Below are 17,147 nucleotides of genomic sequence, written 5' to 3'. Positions count from 1 at the left end.
AAACTGTTCACTGGGAAATTTTTACCCCCAAAGTTATTCCCAACAAGAGATCTGCCCACTTCCAGAGATACTGTGTGTGCTAAGTTGCTTTAGTTGTGTCCACCTCTGTGCAACCCCATGGGCTGTAGCCCCCCAGGTTCCTCTGTCCATGGGATTCTCCAGGCAAGAATACTGGAGTGGTTTGCCATGCCCTTATCCAGGTGATCTTCCTGACCCAAGGATCGAACCTATGTCTCCTGTATTGGCAGGCAAGTTCTTTACCACTAGCACCACCTGGGAAGCCCACAGATACTGGGGTATTTGTTATCTTAATACAGTAACACATAAGGCTGTCTGGCAGGAAGAACACTCATGATCATGTTATTTTTCAAAGAAACCAATACTATCAGGCAAATAGTCACATTCCTCTTATAAATGATTATTCCAATTCCCTGAGAGGTAGAAGGAGAGCGCAGACTCCATTGGCCTGCACTGAGGAGAAATGCTGCTAGAGTCAAAGGAAAATAGACATAAAAGATGACAGGAGTCACTCAAAAAGGCTAAAAACTGCCAGGAAACCTACACCATTCAGTGTAAAGTTAGAAAGAGTATTTGCATACAGCCCCTGGGAAGCCAGCCTACAGCCTAACCTTCTCAATTTGTTTAACAAACCTAAGCAATAAACTTTCTTCACCGCATGCTTCTCCACTAAAACCTAGTCTCAATTAGCAAATCTCATGAAATCGCTTTGATATTTGGTAAAACTTTACTCTTGAACTTTTATGTAAAGAAAACATTGAACTTTCAGGATAATTATACACCAAGTTTAAATAAAGGTAATTACCTAATTTACAAGAGGAATTACTTAGAAAAATACCACCAGACTTAAAGAATGAATGAATGAATTACTGGAAGTTATACTGCTGCAATATTAATGCCTAATTATTGTCTGGCACAAGAAAAAGCAAGCTGCTGCCTTCAATTACTGGCAGAATTACCTCTCTCAAAATAGGTAAGAGTAACAGATGGAGTATGGGGTGGCTGTTGCTGCTGTTACACCACTTTCACAGTACAAAACAGAGCCAGCTGTTGCCTGATTATGATACACTTTGCAACACAATTAATTTATTCTTATTTCTTTTCCCTTGGACCCAATGAACAAGGAACTACTTGGGCAATCCATTTATAGAAAGACTGCAGCTATTATAACTGTTTCAAATGGCTGAAAATCAATGAATAAAGTTAAACAAACAACAACAAAAACATTGATGAGGAACCAATAAACATCTAATATGTACATCTCCCACCAACTTGAGGACGGCTGGAAAATGAATGAAAAATTGTTTTGCCTCTTCAAACAGTACAGCTGAGTGCTATGGCTGAGAAGGCCTCTGGGAGATATCTGGTCCAACCCCCTATTTCTCCAGATAAAGAAAATGAAACCCAAGGACCTGAGAGGAGAGCTCCAGAGTCCCACAGCCAGCTAGCAGGGAAAGCCTAGAGCTGTGCATAAAATTCTAAAAACGAAACAATAAAAACACACTTGAATAGTGGTTTTCAACATCTTTGTGCTGTGACACCTAAGACAGATGGTGTTCATATACATGGTACCCTCCCCAAAGGCATCTGCGATCCCTGACAAAGCACTCTAATAGCTTGTAGCCAGCACAGCCTTTACCAGTAGGTCAAAGAAAGATGGGCTGTGGACTGTGTGCAATTCCAGAAGGAACTCTAACCCTCTCCGACACGCTCGAGGAAGCATATCTGCATGCAGGGTGAGTGACATCATGACAGACAACTGAGACTTTGATCTAATATTTGAAGAGGAAGTCATTGGCAATGGTATCATTAATGCACAGCAGCAGGAGAACCAACTAAACAAAAGACTCCGTGGGCAAAGAATTCTTTTCTAGAGCTACTGCTGCTGCTAAGTCGCTTCAGTCGTGTCCGACTCTGTGCGACCCCATAGACGGCAGCCCACCAGGCTCCCCCGTCCCTGGGATTCTCCAGGCAAGAACACTGGAGTGGGTTGCCAGTTCCTTCTCCAATGCATGAAAGTGAAGTCGCTCAGTCGTGTCCGACTCTTCGCGACCCCATGGACTGCAGCCTACCAGGCTCCTCCGTCTATGGGATTTTCCAGGCAAGAGTACTGGAGTGGGGTGCTATTCCCTTCTCCGTCTAAAGCTACTAAATGGTTGTTAATTTATCTTTCAAATACAACTGGGCTTTGATTTACAGTATTGCAGCTTCTTTATGAGTAGCACACAGGCCACTGTTCTCTGACCGAGCCTCCCCAGAACGTACCTTTAAATGGTACTTCGTGGTGGATAACAGCGAGGGGCCTGGTGAATGTCTTCTTATTCTGCATCATGGCCCAGATCATTGAGGCATCCAGTGAGGTGCAGGCTTCATCAGGAAGCACACACTGCAGAGAGGAGAACAGACTCAGGGGGTCACTCAAAAGGGCCAGCACGGTCGTCCTGTGGCCCCTTATCAGACAGCTCACAGCTGTTTACCCCAGAAAAACAGGACACCAGGATGGTTTTCAAAGAACCAATAATCTGAGAGCTAGGAGAGCAGGCTCAGTGTATTCTCAGCTGCACTTGAAGATGCAAACACTGCTGAATGGATTCCCACAAAACAACTGGAGGTTTTAGTGTTATTTAGTCTGAAAAATAAAATAACTATATGACGAACATTGGCCCTTCACCAAGCTGGCTTACACATAAATGGTTCATGTTTGTGATTTGTGATGGTAGGAAACTTCTTGTATTGCATTATGAGGGTGACAGATTTTACATTTGTTGTCCAAAAAGATAATCATGTTGTCGAGTGCATTTGATTTTTTTAATTACAGTATAGGCTCATGCAAAATGAAGCTTTCCAGGGTCATCTGCTTTTAATGTTCCAAAATGAAGTCCTGGGGAGTTGTGCCTAGGGGTGGAGGCCATGAGATCAGCTGTTTCCAGCTATTTTCAGGCTCCAAACTTAGAACCAGCATGCCCAAGCCTGGCGTATCTGTTTCCATTACCTTCTCCTTTAAAATAACTTTGGCTCCTTGTCTACGCCCATCAATAGGTGAAACGCTAATGTCAGTGACATCCAATCACTTTTGTTGGAAGGGGAAACATATCAATTATTTTAAAAAATCTCTATATAGCAAGGCACCCAGAAAAGTTAACTAGCTTCCAGATCTTCCAGTCACAAAAGAGCAGAGACTTGTGGCTTTATTGTCATTGCTGCTCTGAGCAACTTGAAAGTCAGACACACGTTATAAGACAATTTCCCTCTCCTCCAACCCCTGCTCCAAACAAACAAGAAAAGTCTTTACAACAGCCCTCCTGTAAAGGGAAACAATGGGTTTTTCATGGAGAGAATTGGTTGAGAAGATTTGCATTTTAGGAAGAGCTTTCTTACTTTCCTTCTAGTTCCTTGGTTAAGCAAGAATCTACAACAAATTCACTGCAAGATCCCGGGCAAGTCACTGAACCCTCTGCTCTCAATTTCATCAGCAATGAGCAGGGTTGGCTCAACAGTCTTTGAGAATTCTTCCTAGAAGAATCTTTGGCTCAGTCTATTGTCATAGAAAGCAGTCACAGGAGTGTGGACATATTAACCATAGGCCGTAAACAGAGGAACAGTGGTAACAGCTCTATAAATGGTCCACTGTCCTCACCTCCACTGTCTCACCTGCTCTTCTACCCAGGAAGGAAGGCTATACTATGACTTCAATGGTACAGACAAGAACACGGAGGTTCTGAGAGGTCAGGAACTTGCTGATGTCCTGTTAGTAAGAACCAGGCCTTCCTTCTTGGCCCCCACGCTCTTTCCACTCTATCTTGCCTTGGATATAACCTTAGGCTTAGGGTCACATCCCATGTCAACCCTAGGTACTTAGAACTCTCCTTTAAATGTTCTAGAAGGAAATATTAGGACTAATTTTCACAGACTGACACACCGTGAAGCTGGGTTGCTATAGGCCAGGCTCACTGAAAGGTGAGAGCCACAGCTATCAGTAAAGACAGGGGTAACTGCCAGGCCTCCCCTCCTAGATCCCCAACTCCTAAAAGTTATTTTCTGGGTCCCACAGCCACACACGAAGTTCTGCATGGCTCTCAACCACTGTCCGCTATGACCCAAGCTTGATGGCCACTGGAAGGTGGAGGCCCACAGGCTAGGGCACCAATGTTTCCTAGGGCAATCTAAAGAACACAGCCTAAATCACCTTATACATATATATATACACATATATATGTGTGTGTGCGTGTGTGCGTGCTCCTTGAGGACTAAGGGATCAGATTCACTATATTTTCAAATGTATTATTAAGTTTCCTGTGGTCTAATGAAGAAATTGATGCCCAGGAGAATATAATGGTGCAAAGGATTCAGATAAATGACAATCCATCTCATAACAATAATTTTTCCTTTTCCTTTTACACCCATCTCTCACAACCTGTGTACCAGGTGAGAAAATTCTGTCCCTATAATACATTGTTAATGACACAGATCAATTATTGGACTTTTAGACATTGACTGATATGCAACTGTAAAAGGATGAGAAGTCAGCTTACACTGTGTGAGATATCTGACTAAAATAAACACACATACGAAGTTATACATAATTACGGCAGATCACAGAAACAAAACTAGATGGAAGATACCCTTTGTATCTTCAAAAAGCCAAAACAATGAGGTCATTACCCTTGCGGATGCCCCCTACCACAGCCACACCAACCAGGTCAAAGGGTTCTGATTTCTGTTGTGGCAACAGAACGTACTGGTTCTGTGTGGGGAGCAACATGAGGCAAACATGACGAACCACAATATGAAACCAAGAAAAATTAAAATATTTGCTAGTTTCCCTTAGAAGTCCTCATGAGACAAGTCAACCTTGTAACTCACACAGAGAAGGTCAAAAAACAACTGCAATACAAATCTCAGCGGGACCTGGAAAAATTAATCCGCACGTTGAACTTGTCCTTCAGCTCTCTGTACTCTTGGCACTGCATACTATCTGAATAGCAAAGATAAAGCCAGACCTCTCCTTCAATGGAAAACAGTCTTGATTTATCGTTCATAAGATACTACTGAATAGCACGCATGGAAAAAAAAAGCATACTGTCAGGATTTATTCTCTAAGACTCCATGAAACTCACAGTTCCCTGCTAACATGAACTTTATGACTTTGACTGGGCAGTTCCCAAACCAAAAACCTCAGCCTGCAGTAAGCTGTGATTAAACCTTTCTGGTAGGTCACTGCCTCACCTAAAGATGTCAAAATAACAGGAGAAAACAGATGAAGGCCCACTAACCTTAGGTAGCTTCTGGGGGTCCTTTTCCTTTTTGGTACACAACGTGAGCTCACATTGGAGAAAGAGCAGGGAGGTATTGAAGACGGGCTTAAAAACAAAGCTGAACCGTTTCTTATCTATCTCGGCCTGTGGGATAGGAAAGTGCACTCTCTTGGGGTTGTAGAATTTCACAGATTCATCTTTAGGACAAATGTTCTCAATGATAGTATAATCAGACATCCTATCAGGATTTGAATACGGAGAGATAAAGCACGTTTGGATGGCAAATCCCAGTTCTTGGTCGGCCTTGGTAACAGACACCTACAACAGAACAGAAAGCGCAATTCAGAAACAAGTTAGCATCTTACTCTCACTGTAGGCACAAGGACAATGTACCAATGCAGCCCTTCTGATGAGAGACATTGCTTGATTTGTGTAACACACCTATATAGTCTTCTTTCTAATCACAAAAGTAACAGACTCACTGAAGAAAGAGATATTTTCCATTTAAATTTGGTATGGACGATGACAGTGGATTATTTAGTTTAAGTGCCAGCCTGGATTCTAATATTCTAAGATTCTAATACAAGATAAATAAGTCTCTTTGACCTCCTATAAGTCCTCTGGGAAATAAAAGTACATCATGCACCTAGAGTAGACTTTCCAAAATAAATAAAACACCAACCAGTAAAAACCCTAATGTCATAATAGTGCTATCACTTGTAAGGCAACCTCTTTTTAAAAAATTACTCAAAAAATAAAGGACAGAGGTAGATGTACTTAAACCAGGCAGGGAAGACCAAACTTCTAAACTGCAGCAAGTCAGAAGGAGCCTAAACACTGCAGTAAAGCTACTGATTCATCTAAAGTCCTGCTTCACGGTGAGCAGGCAGAGCTGGCTTCTGGGGCTGGATGTTGGGCATGGTGCAATCTGGTGGCGATCACGGGCCTGGCAAAGTGTCCCAGCTCTTCAGAGGTCCAAACCAGACCTTGCCAAGTACTCTCCCTTCACTCTTTAAGCCCAAGGGGTATTTTAAGGGAAATCTAATCTGGAAACGTTTCCGACTCATTTACACTTCCCTCTTACAAAACATTTGTATGGGCTATGTCCAAATCTTGTTAAGGTTCTTTTCTTTAGAAACAGGAAGTAGTGTGTGGCCAAGTGTAAACAGAATTCAAATCTCAACCATCCTGAACTCAGCTAAAATCTCTGAACCAGACTGGATTCTCCATCTGGCGACACATGGATCACTGTGTGAACTGCCTTTCCCCCCTATTGCCTCATTCCTCGACTAAACTAAGAATCAAAATAAACTTAAACACTTTAGAAATAACGTTGGTCCTTAACCATAAGCCAATAGCCCCAGAATCCTTTCAAAGGCATGAAGATATAAACACACTTTGCATTCTGAGATACCCACGGGAAATCCCTGACATCACACGGGGCTTTTAGCCCACAGCACTATTTTGAAAGATCCCTGTGTGGTTAACTGCGAGAAACTCAACAGTGAAGATGATGAAGATGATAATGACATTTTGTTGTGCCTTAAAGCTTAATCCCTGAGAACAATCTTATAAGTATTTTCATCTTCCTTTTGTAAATGGAGGAAAAACTGAACACACAGGATAGATGATTTGTTCAAAATCATAGCTAGCAAATACTGGGGAAAACCAAGGCTTGAGCCCACGTCTTCTGAACCCAAGTCCATTTTCTCTTCACTATTTCACTATAGCTACAGGGTCAGTTCAAGCTGCCCATGATGTGGTCAGGGAGGGTGCTTAGTAAGACATCTTTCCAGGAAGTAGTATTTAGTAGTCTGAAAATATTCACACTTCATTATTTTTACAGTATTTCTGAAAAATGAGATATTTAATCTTGGAAAAATGGCAAACTACATATATCTCTATTTACTCAAAAGTGCCCTTTAACATGAACTCAGAACCCATGATGCAAAAAATGTGTGACAGAAGAAATGCAAACCTTTTCTCTAATCTCAAAGAAAGCATGCAATGGCAGAATATCTACGGTACTCCAAAAAGTTGTTTGAGAGGAAAAAAAAGATGATTGTCAATAAATCTTTTACTCTGAAATGGACTGGAAGTGAGTAGTGGCAGGACTCCGCTGCTCACTCGCCATGAGCACTGACCCTTGGTTTCTCCCCCCATAGAATGAGGGCACTGACGCTGACTAGATACAGTGACTGTGACAGTCTGTAAAGTCTAAATTATATGCACACAACACAGCCCTCTGCTAGTTAGGAAATGCCTGCTAATACTAGTAGTACTAATCTAGATTTAAATTTGGGGGGTTATATTAGACATCAACCCTCAATATTCATTGGAAGGACTGATGCTGAAGCTCCAATACTTTGGCCACCTGATGTGAAGAGCTTACTCACTGGAAAAGCCCCTGATGCTGGGAAAGATTGAGGGCAAGAGGAGAAGGGGGCAACAGAGGATGAGATGGTTGGCTGGCATCACTGACTCAATGGACATGAGTTTGAGCAAACTCAGGGAGATAGTGATGGACAGAGAAGCCTGGCGTGCTGCAGTTCATGAGGTTGCAAAGAGTTGGACATGACTTATCGACTGAACAACAAAAACAATATATAGACTTATATTTTTAATTTCCCAAGACAAAGGAACTAAAAGAAAAGCTGCGAACTGTGTGACCAACTATCACCCAAAGATGACCAAAGACCAAGTGGCAAAACTGATAATGTCTTGGATTAAAGGAAGAGACCATGATCTAGAGGAAATAAGGGATTCTGGGAGGGGATGTGATAAGGATGGCCACAAGAGGAAACATGGAAATAGCTCTTTAGACCAAGTCAATGATTAAATTTTACTTACTTTCCCCAAATAAAAGATTTTCTTATCAGCGGTGGAGTCCAAACTGAGAAAAAAAAGACTAGGCATGGCTACTATCTTATTTAGCAAAATATATACCAATTCTCTCTCATATTTTAGGTGGTTTAAAACAATTTTAAAATAAAGTAGATTATAACATTTCCCCCTTCCCCAAATTCTCTTCAGTGTATTATTATGTATTTTCCCTGGTGGCTCAGCTGGTAAAGAATCCACCTGCAATGTGGCAGACCTGGGAAGATCCCCTGCAGAAGAAAACAGCTACCCATTCCAGCATTCTGTCTTGGAGAATTCCATGGACTGTATAGTCCTTGGGGTCGCAAAGAATTGGACACAACTGAGCGACTTTCACATATCATTTTAATGATGTTTACAATGGCATAGCAAAAAGACTTGGTTCTTTTTTTCCATTACTTTCACAATGTCTTTGATTCAATTCAATTATGAACAATATAGATGATATATAAATGGGAAAATAAGAATGAAAAAGAAAATGTATTTCAAGTAAGCCAGCACTGGGGGTTGGAGGAGGCAGTTGGGGAGGAGGGAGAAAACCCAAAACATCCAGAGTTGGATGTATGAGGAAGATTTTAGGCAGTAAAGCCATAAATTGGCAAAGCCAGGCACACATCTGGAAAAGAACAAACTGCAGTTAAGCAGCGCGCCTAAAACCTACAGCACTATAGTGCATCACTGACCCACCACACATGTGGATGGAGCAGCTGGAAAAGCAAGAAGAAAATACCGATGTTGGATCAGGAGAGACCTCTGATTAGGGACAGCACATAGAAAGCAGTATATCTTCCCTAACAGAGAAAGGAGTACCCAGAGAAAGAGAAGATCTCTCAGAAGAGGGAAATCAGAGAGGAGGAGATGATACAAGAAAATGTCTAGAACCTGTGGGCTCCGTCCCAGAATCAGTACAAATGTGAGTTATTTGTCTTTCTTAAATAGAAATATGTGTACTGAAGTCACTTTTAATATATGGAAGTATCCCATTTTGGCCCCTTAAGCTTCTCCCTCCTCCCACAGAGGAGAACACCAGCCTGCATCTTAGCATCAAAACCAGCTTGATAGAGGACGACTTTCCTGTAAGACCAGCAGACATTCTGGGGCCATGAGGATAATTATCTTCTCTAGAATCCAGTCTGTGAACTTGGGTATTTGCACTGCAAAGAGGTTACATTTCCTCCCCCTTGAAAATGGCACTTTGAGGATAAATGATGGCATCCTGTGGACAACAGTGTGGTCTCTGGAGCCGGATGGACTGAGTATGAACTCTGACTCTGAACTCTACTAGGTACTAACTGTGTGACCTTAGACAAATTTGGGCCTCAATTTCCTCATCCACAAAATGGGGATATTAACAGTCCTGTGTCATAGAACTGCTCAGAAGAATACGAGTACTCATAACTGAGAACCTGTAACTGAGCTTGGCACAAAATAAATCTACAATAAACTTTAGCTTTTGTTATTTCATTATTACCACCACTACCTAATAGTTCTGTAGTCACTCCACAGATTTACATTATGTGTGGTTATTACTTTTATATATAGGAAATAATTTTAATAAATTTGTAGGTACATTGGGGCTTCCCTCATAGCTCAGTTGGTAAAAAATCTGCCTGCAATGCAGGAGACCTGGGTTCGATCCCTCGGTCGGGAAAATCCCCTGGAGAAGGAAATGGCAACCCATTCCAGTATTCTTGCCTGGAGAATCCCATGGACAGAGGAGCCTAGCAGGCTACAGTCCATGGGGTTGCAAGAGTCGGACAGGACTTGGCGACTAAACCACCAAACCACCACCATAGATACATTTAGATAATGATCTAGGAAAAAAAACAATTTTCATGAGCTATGGTAACATACAGTATTTCACTTAAAAGTATGCACAGTTTGAAAGATAGTCTCTGAGGGGGGTTGAAATATTCCTTTGTTAACTCTGATATTGCAACTACTGAATGAATGCCCTTGACAAAAATACAAAGGACAAAGTAAGGACAAGGCTTTATTAGAATTTACGCCCCTGATTAAAAAAAAGCAGAACATTTCATCCATTCATCTATAAAATACTCTCTCCATTTAGCATAATGTAACGAATCCTGAAATTTCCTGCTTTGGTCAGAAACCAATGTGGAAGCATTTTCTGAGTGAAGCCTTCACCCAGAGCTTTCAAGGCTGAGGAAGGCAGGAAGAGGTCTGCCTCCAGGGGCTTTTACTTACGCTCAGGAGCCACTACGAATCTCGAATCGGCTAACCTAACAGCCCAAGGCTAACATATGGGTCTCACCTCAACATAAACGTGTCCATTCTCTGCCACAGAGAAGACCCCCTGGGAGGGCACGAGAAAGAGGTCAGTGTTGTACAGCTCCATGTTGAAGGTGACGTTTCTGTTGGGTTCGTCCTGGAAGCTATGGGGATTCCCCACCTGCCGCAGGCTACAATTAAACTGGAGAAAAGAAGAAAACAGATGGAAATAAATCACAGTCAAATGAAGCTTGTAGCTTTAGGAGCTTTAGCCTTTAACATCTGATTTTATTTTCCAATGGTCCCCGACTAAAGCCAACCAAAAAGACAACATTCTCTACAAACTACCTCCTACAAACAAACACATACCACCACAATTTCAAGTCGGCTGAAGAAGGAAGTGTCCCCTTCATCCATATCTCCCGGAAATCCATTATCACCAGACTCCAAATCTTCATAACCATCTGGCCAGCCACTACTATCCCCAGAGGGTGGAACCTGAATCATAATCTAAGAGGCAAGGAAAGCACAATGTTATGAAAACACCCAATCACATACCTTTGGCTCCACCTCACATAAACACCCATGTAATAAATTCTGAGGTGAACTGAAAATCTGACTTAATTAAGAAAAAAAAACCTCCAAGGTTTTTTTAGGATTTTATCCTCAAAGAAATGAAAAAGAAGAAGCCCAATGCACGATAAATTAAGATTTAAAATAAAATATGTATTTCAAATAGTGTGAAAACACCAGACACAGAAATGGAGTTTGGTGGGGTTTTCAACAGGCCCACCTGTACTGTAGGGGATGGGGGAGTTTTTCCTTAGGGGCTTTCATACTGAAAACTCTAAGAAACACTGATTTGGCTAATCCAAGGAGTTCTTGTACGTTGTGTCTATCAAGATTTGATAGGGACTTCCCTGGTGGTCCATTGACTTAAGACCCTGAGCTCCCAATGCAAGGGGCCTGTGTTTCATCCCTGGTCAGGGAACCATATTCCACATGCTGCAACTAAGAATACAGCCAAATAAATAAATATTAAAAAAAAAAAAAAAGATTTGGTAAAGTTTGGTTTGAGCCAGAAGCAAAGAACCTGATGTTCACTATTGAGCCATTCTCTCCTCACCCTTCTCCTATATGCGTCCATCTCCCCCACTATCTCCTGTATGAGACATAGATGCAGGAAAGAACATCAAGTTCTATGCCATGAAAACCTATCTTAACACTGGTAGAAGGTTAGTTCTATGTAAGATGAAAAAATTCACCCAGGGATTAGGATTCCATAAATTAACTCCTAATTTCTTTGCATACATGGGATAGTTATAATTTTTGTTTGATTTTATGCTCTACCTCCTTAGATTTTGAATATGTTGTAAAATGAAAATAGATATTAAGTCTGAAAACTACTACAAACAATTATAACTGGGAGAAATGGTTAAAATAGCCACTGAGAGGAGAGCAGAATGGGAAAGAAATGAAGGAAAACTGCCTCTCTATTCTTTCCCAGGTCCTCAAAGAAAGTAGTGATGCAACTGAAGCAAGTTATTACTTACCCTATAATATTTTTTTAAAAAAAGAAGAAGAAGCAATATACTTTTCTCTCCTGAGGTAGATGGCACTTTTTGTTTAAACTTAACCAGTTACTATGGCCTCTTATTGGTGTTAATTCAAACCAAAGTTTAAAATTCCAGGGCTTCCCCGGTGTCTCAGTGGTAAAGAATCCACCTATCAATGTAGGAGACATAGGTTTGATCCCTGATCTGGGAAGATCCTACTTGCCTCAGAGCAACTAAGCCCGTGAGCCATAACTACTGAGCCCGTGCTCTAGAGCCTGGGAGCTGCAACTACTGAGCCCACGTGCTGCAACTACTGAAGCTCATGTGCCCTAGAGCCCATGCTCCGCAACAAGAGAAGCCACTGCAACGAGAAGCCTGTGCACTGCAACTAGAGAAACCCCGCACAGCAACAAAGACCTAGCAGAGCCAAAAATATATAGAAATATTTTTTAAAAAGTTTAAAATTCCAAAATCAAGTATACCAGTAATATATGACACTCATTACATCTGGAAAAACCGGATAATTGCAAGAAAATGAGTGTTGGAATTGGCAGAAGAGTGTTCATCATAGAAGTCAAAGGTTAATAAATAATTTCAGTAACAAAGTGGAGTAGCTGCTCCAGCCTAGCGCTGGGGGAAGATCAGTGGATGAGAGGTCGGGAAGCTGGATTCAGTCTTGGCTCTACCGCTAACTCGTCTCTCAAATCCAAACAAGTCTCTTAACTCCCCGGAGTTCAATTTCCTCACCTGTGAAATGAGGACGCTGAATGAGATCATCTTAGGGTTCTTTCCAGCTCAAACATTCTAAAATTGTCTGAGGAACAATAAACTTGGCTCACAGGAGAGTCAGTCCCCACATGAGCCACGCTGACCAAAAAGCCAGCCTCTTCTCTGGCTGGCTCCTATCTGTGGACCAGCAGTGGAATAAACAGAGTAGTCGGGGCCTCCCCAGCCCATGTCAAAGCTGGGTAGGCACTGAGCACAGACACACACACACGTCAAAGCTGGACACGGGGATCTTTGAGCCCTATTTCTATCATCAAAAGTACAACTCAAATTGCAAAATTATCACTTTAAAGTCCTTTTGAAATTTCATGTTCAAATTCTTGTAACATTCACTGTGTAGTGTCCACCTCTAGACAAACAGATTTAATCTGAAAAGATTAAGGTGAACTGACAAGAATGATGTCTGGAAAGTGAAGGGTAACTGCAATGACTATCATTGGGGAATCTCTGGGTAACTTCGAAAGTAGGAGACGTTCTTCAATTTAGGGTCTTTCCTAAGGATGGAGAGAGATTTAACAATTTCTCAAAGGACCTTTTTAGACTTCTCTCTTTTGGTTCTTTTGTTCATGAGGGAGGGAAAAGTTCTCCTACTTCTAGACATGCCTCAGATGGGGCCATGGATCTCAGATGAACCATGGATCTGGTTATCTCAGTTGTACAGAGGTGCTCATTCACAGCCTTGGAGTTTGTCCTCATGCGAACCAGGCCATCTGAGCCTGCAGCTTAGCCAGAAAAAGCCATAATCACCTTGCCAGTGAACACTTTGCCACCAGGAGATGGAAGGGAAGGTGGGAAAGATCATCACAAGTGTTCCAGCAGAGAAAACAGGGCCTCCAAACTCCCACAGACTCACCAACAAAACAAAAGTGTTTCGGGTCAGAGTACATCCCATTTTGTTGAGAACCAACACTGGGCTTCATTCAAGTCTGGGGTATATGGCCCTCCTCACTTTCATAGAAATCTTAAGGCTAATTTTAAGGTAACACCCAGCAAGGCTCAGGCAAAGGGAAAGCTTTGTCCCGGAGAACACTCACGGAGTTGTAGTAAACCACACCATCAGGGGCTGTTCGCCGGAGCCGAGTCCCACAGCCATTCAGGGGAGACTCCAAAATGAAGTGGGTGTCATTTGTCTTGGCCTTGCAGGTGGGATCCAACAAGGTGAGCTCCATCCCAGAGTAGCCACTGGCCTGAAACAACCACCACCAAAGACATAAAGAGGGGCCCACAGGCCATTCTACAGCACGCAGTTAACACATTTTGCCTGGTCTTCTAAATAAAGGTCACTGGAAGCCTGCACTCCCTCTCCTCCCTTACCTCCGTTCAGCCTACCATCTCTCAACAGCCCCAGAATTGTGTTTGTTGGCCTTGGAAATTCAATAGCAAAATATTGACACACAAGGATCTGGAATCCGCCCCCCAACCCGAGAACAACAGGAACCGGGGGAGACTCACAGCCAAGGGGAAGTGAGCCCATCCAACTGAGAAAACAGTATCATATCTCCAGAGCTCAAAAGCGAAAGAGCTGGAAATAACTCACACAGTCTGAGGTGAGATGGACAGGGAGGTAACCTCCCCTTCTCTCCTTTAAGAAACTGCACCAACCTGAAAAGAATCTTTGTCTACAGCCACAGTCATCTTCTCATTGTCACACTTGACGGACAGGGCAACATCTGTGCTGCCCTGCACCTCCTCTGGCTCTCTGGGACCAGCGGGCAGCTGGACGCCGGGGATGACGGGGTCCTTTGGCCGAGGGATCTCATCTTTTCCCCCTTCCTTCCAGCCTCTCCTGGAGATGTCGGGGAAGGGAAAGGGGAAACCTCCATTTCGGCCTCCCCCTCCCCGAATGGGTGGGTTGTCCAGGGCAGGCAGAGTGCCAGGGCCCAGCAGGATCCGTAGCTCAGGAGGGATGGTATGGACCTCCTCATCTCTCATCTCCTCTGATGGTAAGAGAAGAAGGCAGAACATCATCAGTGTTTGATGTCAGGTCACAATCATTATCATGAGAGGTGAGAATGGGAGGAATGAGCAAAGAACGGGCATATATAAAATTACCCCTAATGAGCAATGTATAAAGGAAATGTGGAGTCTGTCTCAAAGCCTGAATTCTAGTCCTGATGTTCTTTCTAACTGGTCTGGTGGCTTTGGGTAAGTAGCTTACTTCTCTGTGCTGTGGTTTCCTGGTTTTTTAAATTAAGAGGTTGGATTAGATCAGTGGTTCTCAACTTTGGCTGCACACTGAAATCACTCTGGGAGCTTAAAAAAAAGCATCCCTATGCTCAGGCTGTACCCCAACCCAATTAAGAACCGAACTCTCTTTAAATCATTATGTTTTAAAGCTCCCCATGTGATTCTGATGTGTAGCCAAGATTAAGAACTGCTGGATTAGATGATTTCTAAGGCCCTTCAAGCTATAAAAAAAATCTACTATTTGAATAAGTTATGTGGGACGATATTATTCCATTCAAATGCCAATGAAATACTTTCCTTGAATCTAGAGATTCTTTAGGACAGTCTCTCTAAAGATTTCTTGAAACAATACTGCTATTTTGAAATTATTTTGCTACCTCCTGTTTCACTGCTAAATTCTAACAGATATCTAGGTACCCTGGCCTTTTAGAACCTAGTCCCCCCAACAAAAAGAAAAAGCTGCTTAGCTTCAATTATTCCTTCAAAGTCAACTGATACATACTTGAGGTTAATCCATCCTGCAATGGGAGTTGGAAAAGAGGATGACAGTAGACATTAGCTCTCCTTCAATACCATTTTTTTTAAAAAGGATGGCACAGTTAGTTGTATGGGTCCAGAAGAAGTAAGAGGTTTGGAGGTTTTCAATTTGTTAACAAAAAACCTTCACAACCACCCTGTGAGATAGGTCCTATTGTTTCCCCCATATGGCTGAGGAGGAATCGGAGGCTCAGAAGTTAAGCAACTTCCAAAAACAGTGATCAAATATCAGGGCTGGGACTTGAACCTGGACTCCCAACCTTCATTCTACCAACCCTGCACTCAGTTGTGGTACCATGCAATCAGCAAGAGATCTAGGGATCAGAAAACAGGGGGTTCAAGTCTTAGTAGCTATAAGACTCTGGAGAATCTCAAAGAACTTATTAAGCCTCTGCTTTCTCCATCTAAGTGGGGTAATAACTCCTATATTCCCTCTGGGTGAGAATGAGAAAGCACAAGTATGAGTCCTCGTGATTTCCTATGAGATATGGCCTGACCTAAGACTTCTCTCCTGCAGTCCCAACCCTTCTGTATCTCAGCCCAAACTGATCATTAGGCTCCTCTGAGAAAAGAACCCAGACTAATTTATCCTTAATATATGCAGAGAGAAAGTGATCTATAACAAAGTTTTCCAATACGCAAGTGACCCTATGTTAGTAAAAAGTCTGTATTCAAGATAGTTTCCCCAAAATAATCTAGCAAAATTCTACATAACTTTAAGCTTTACAGTAAGAAGTAGTCAAACGAATTGTTAAAATTTGCAACAGAAAAACAGCACCACATGACTTGAAGTGAAAGTTCCTCATTGGAAAGCTCATTTGGCGGGATATTTTTTATACAAACAACAGCAAAAAAATCATACTTACCATTGCTTTCAAGCCGAAGATGGAATCTATTAGCCATAGGAGCCACTGTGTACGATGTTACTGGACTATAGCCATTGTCCAAAGCCCATTTGACCAGACTCTCTTGGGTTGAAGGAATGTCATCTCTTTTTGATTTGGTCATTATCATAGATCTTTCACTTTCTTTCCCAAAGCCAATACTATTAGGAGCCTGAAGATAATAATAAAATTTCACTCATGAGTCTATAAAATTAAACAGTGCCTTAATACCTGAAACAAATAGATTCTCTATTGTGTATGAGCAAACTATTTATTCTTTTGATCCCTACTTTCCTTGGGCTGAGAATACTGATGTGAAAACTTGTAACAGCAGATTAAGAAATATCTATTCATGCCGACTGGTCACAACATTTGAGTTGCTTATGTTGACACAAATAACATAATCATTTTTGTCACTAGTGGATAAATCTAATTATCATAAGCATGATAAGCATGTCACTCGAGTTAATGTTTAAATTATTAACACACACATCAAATATGATACAAAACTTTTATTATTTTTATTTAAAATTATATATAAAGTATACAGAAATGTGTATGCTATATTACCTGAACATGCTTGTGTTCTGCTTTCTATGTTGTTGTTGTTATTTCTATGTTGATGCTAAGTCGCATCCAACCCTTTTGCAATGCCCTCCAGGCTCCTCTGCCCATGGGATTTTCCTAGCAAGAATACTGAAGTGGGTTGCTATTTCTTTCTCCAGGGGATCTCTCCCACCCAGGGATCGAACCTGCATCTCCTGCATTGGCAAGTAGATTCTCTACTGCTGAGCCACCAAGGAACCCCCTAC

At 42.0% G+C, this 17,147-nt stretch overlaps 1 protein-coding gene across 14 annotated transcripts in view; it reads right to left on the bottom strand.

The window, feature by feature from the left end:
* The window catches only part of TGFBR3 (transforming growth factor beta receptor 3), a 260,538-nt gene that overhangs the window by 23,594 nt on the left and 219,797 nt on the right, over positions 1-17,147 (bottom strand). For 12 of the 14 annotated variants that reach the window (XM_081486439.1, XM_081486431.1, XM_081486432.1 and 9 more), the window contains 7 exons: positions 16,318-16,507; positions 14,330-14,664; positions 13,762-13,914; positions 10,755-10,895; positions 10,429-10,587; positions 5,292-5,591; positions 2,284-2,404 (listed from right to left, as the gene is read on the bottom strand). In XM_081486439.1, the coding sequence (XP_081342565.1) occupies positions 2,284-2,404; positions 5,292-5,591; positions 10,429-10,587; positions 10,755-10,895; positions 13,762-13,914; positions 14,330-14,664; positions 16,318-16,507 (1,399 nt within the window). The remainder of the gene's footprint in view (positions 1-2,283; positions 2,405-5,291; positions 5,592-10,428; positions 10,588-10,754; positions 10,896-13,761; positions 13,915-14,329; positions 14,665-16,317; positions 16,508-17,147) is intronic. The other 2 variants (XM_081486435.1, XM_081486437.1) reach the window with 1 other exon arrangement.

Source organism: Giraffa tippelskirchi, chromosome 5 (genome assembly GCF_054371585.1).
Source record: "Giraffa tippelskirchi isolate mGirTip1 chromosome 5, T2T-mGirTip1v1.2.pri, whole genome shotgun sequence".
Taxonomy (NCBI): domain Eukaryota; kingdom Metazoa; phylum Chordata; class Mammalia; order Artiodactyla; family Giraffidae; genus Giraffa; species Giraffa tippelskirchi.
Note: the sequence above shows the minus strand (reverse complement) of the source record. Positions and strands in the feature narration are given on the sequence as shown.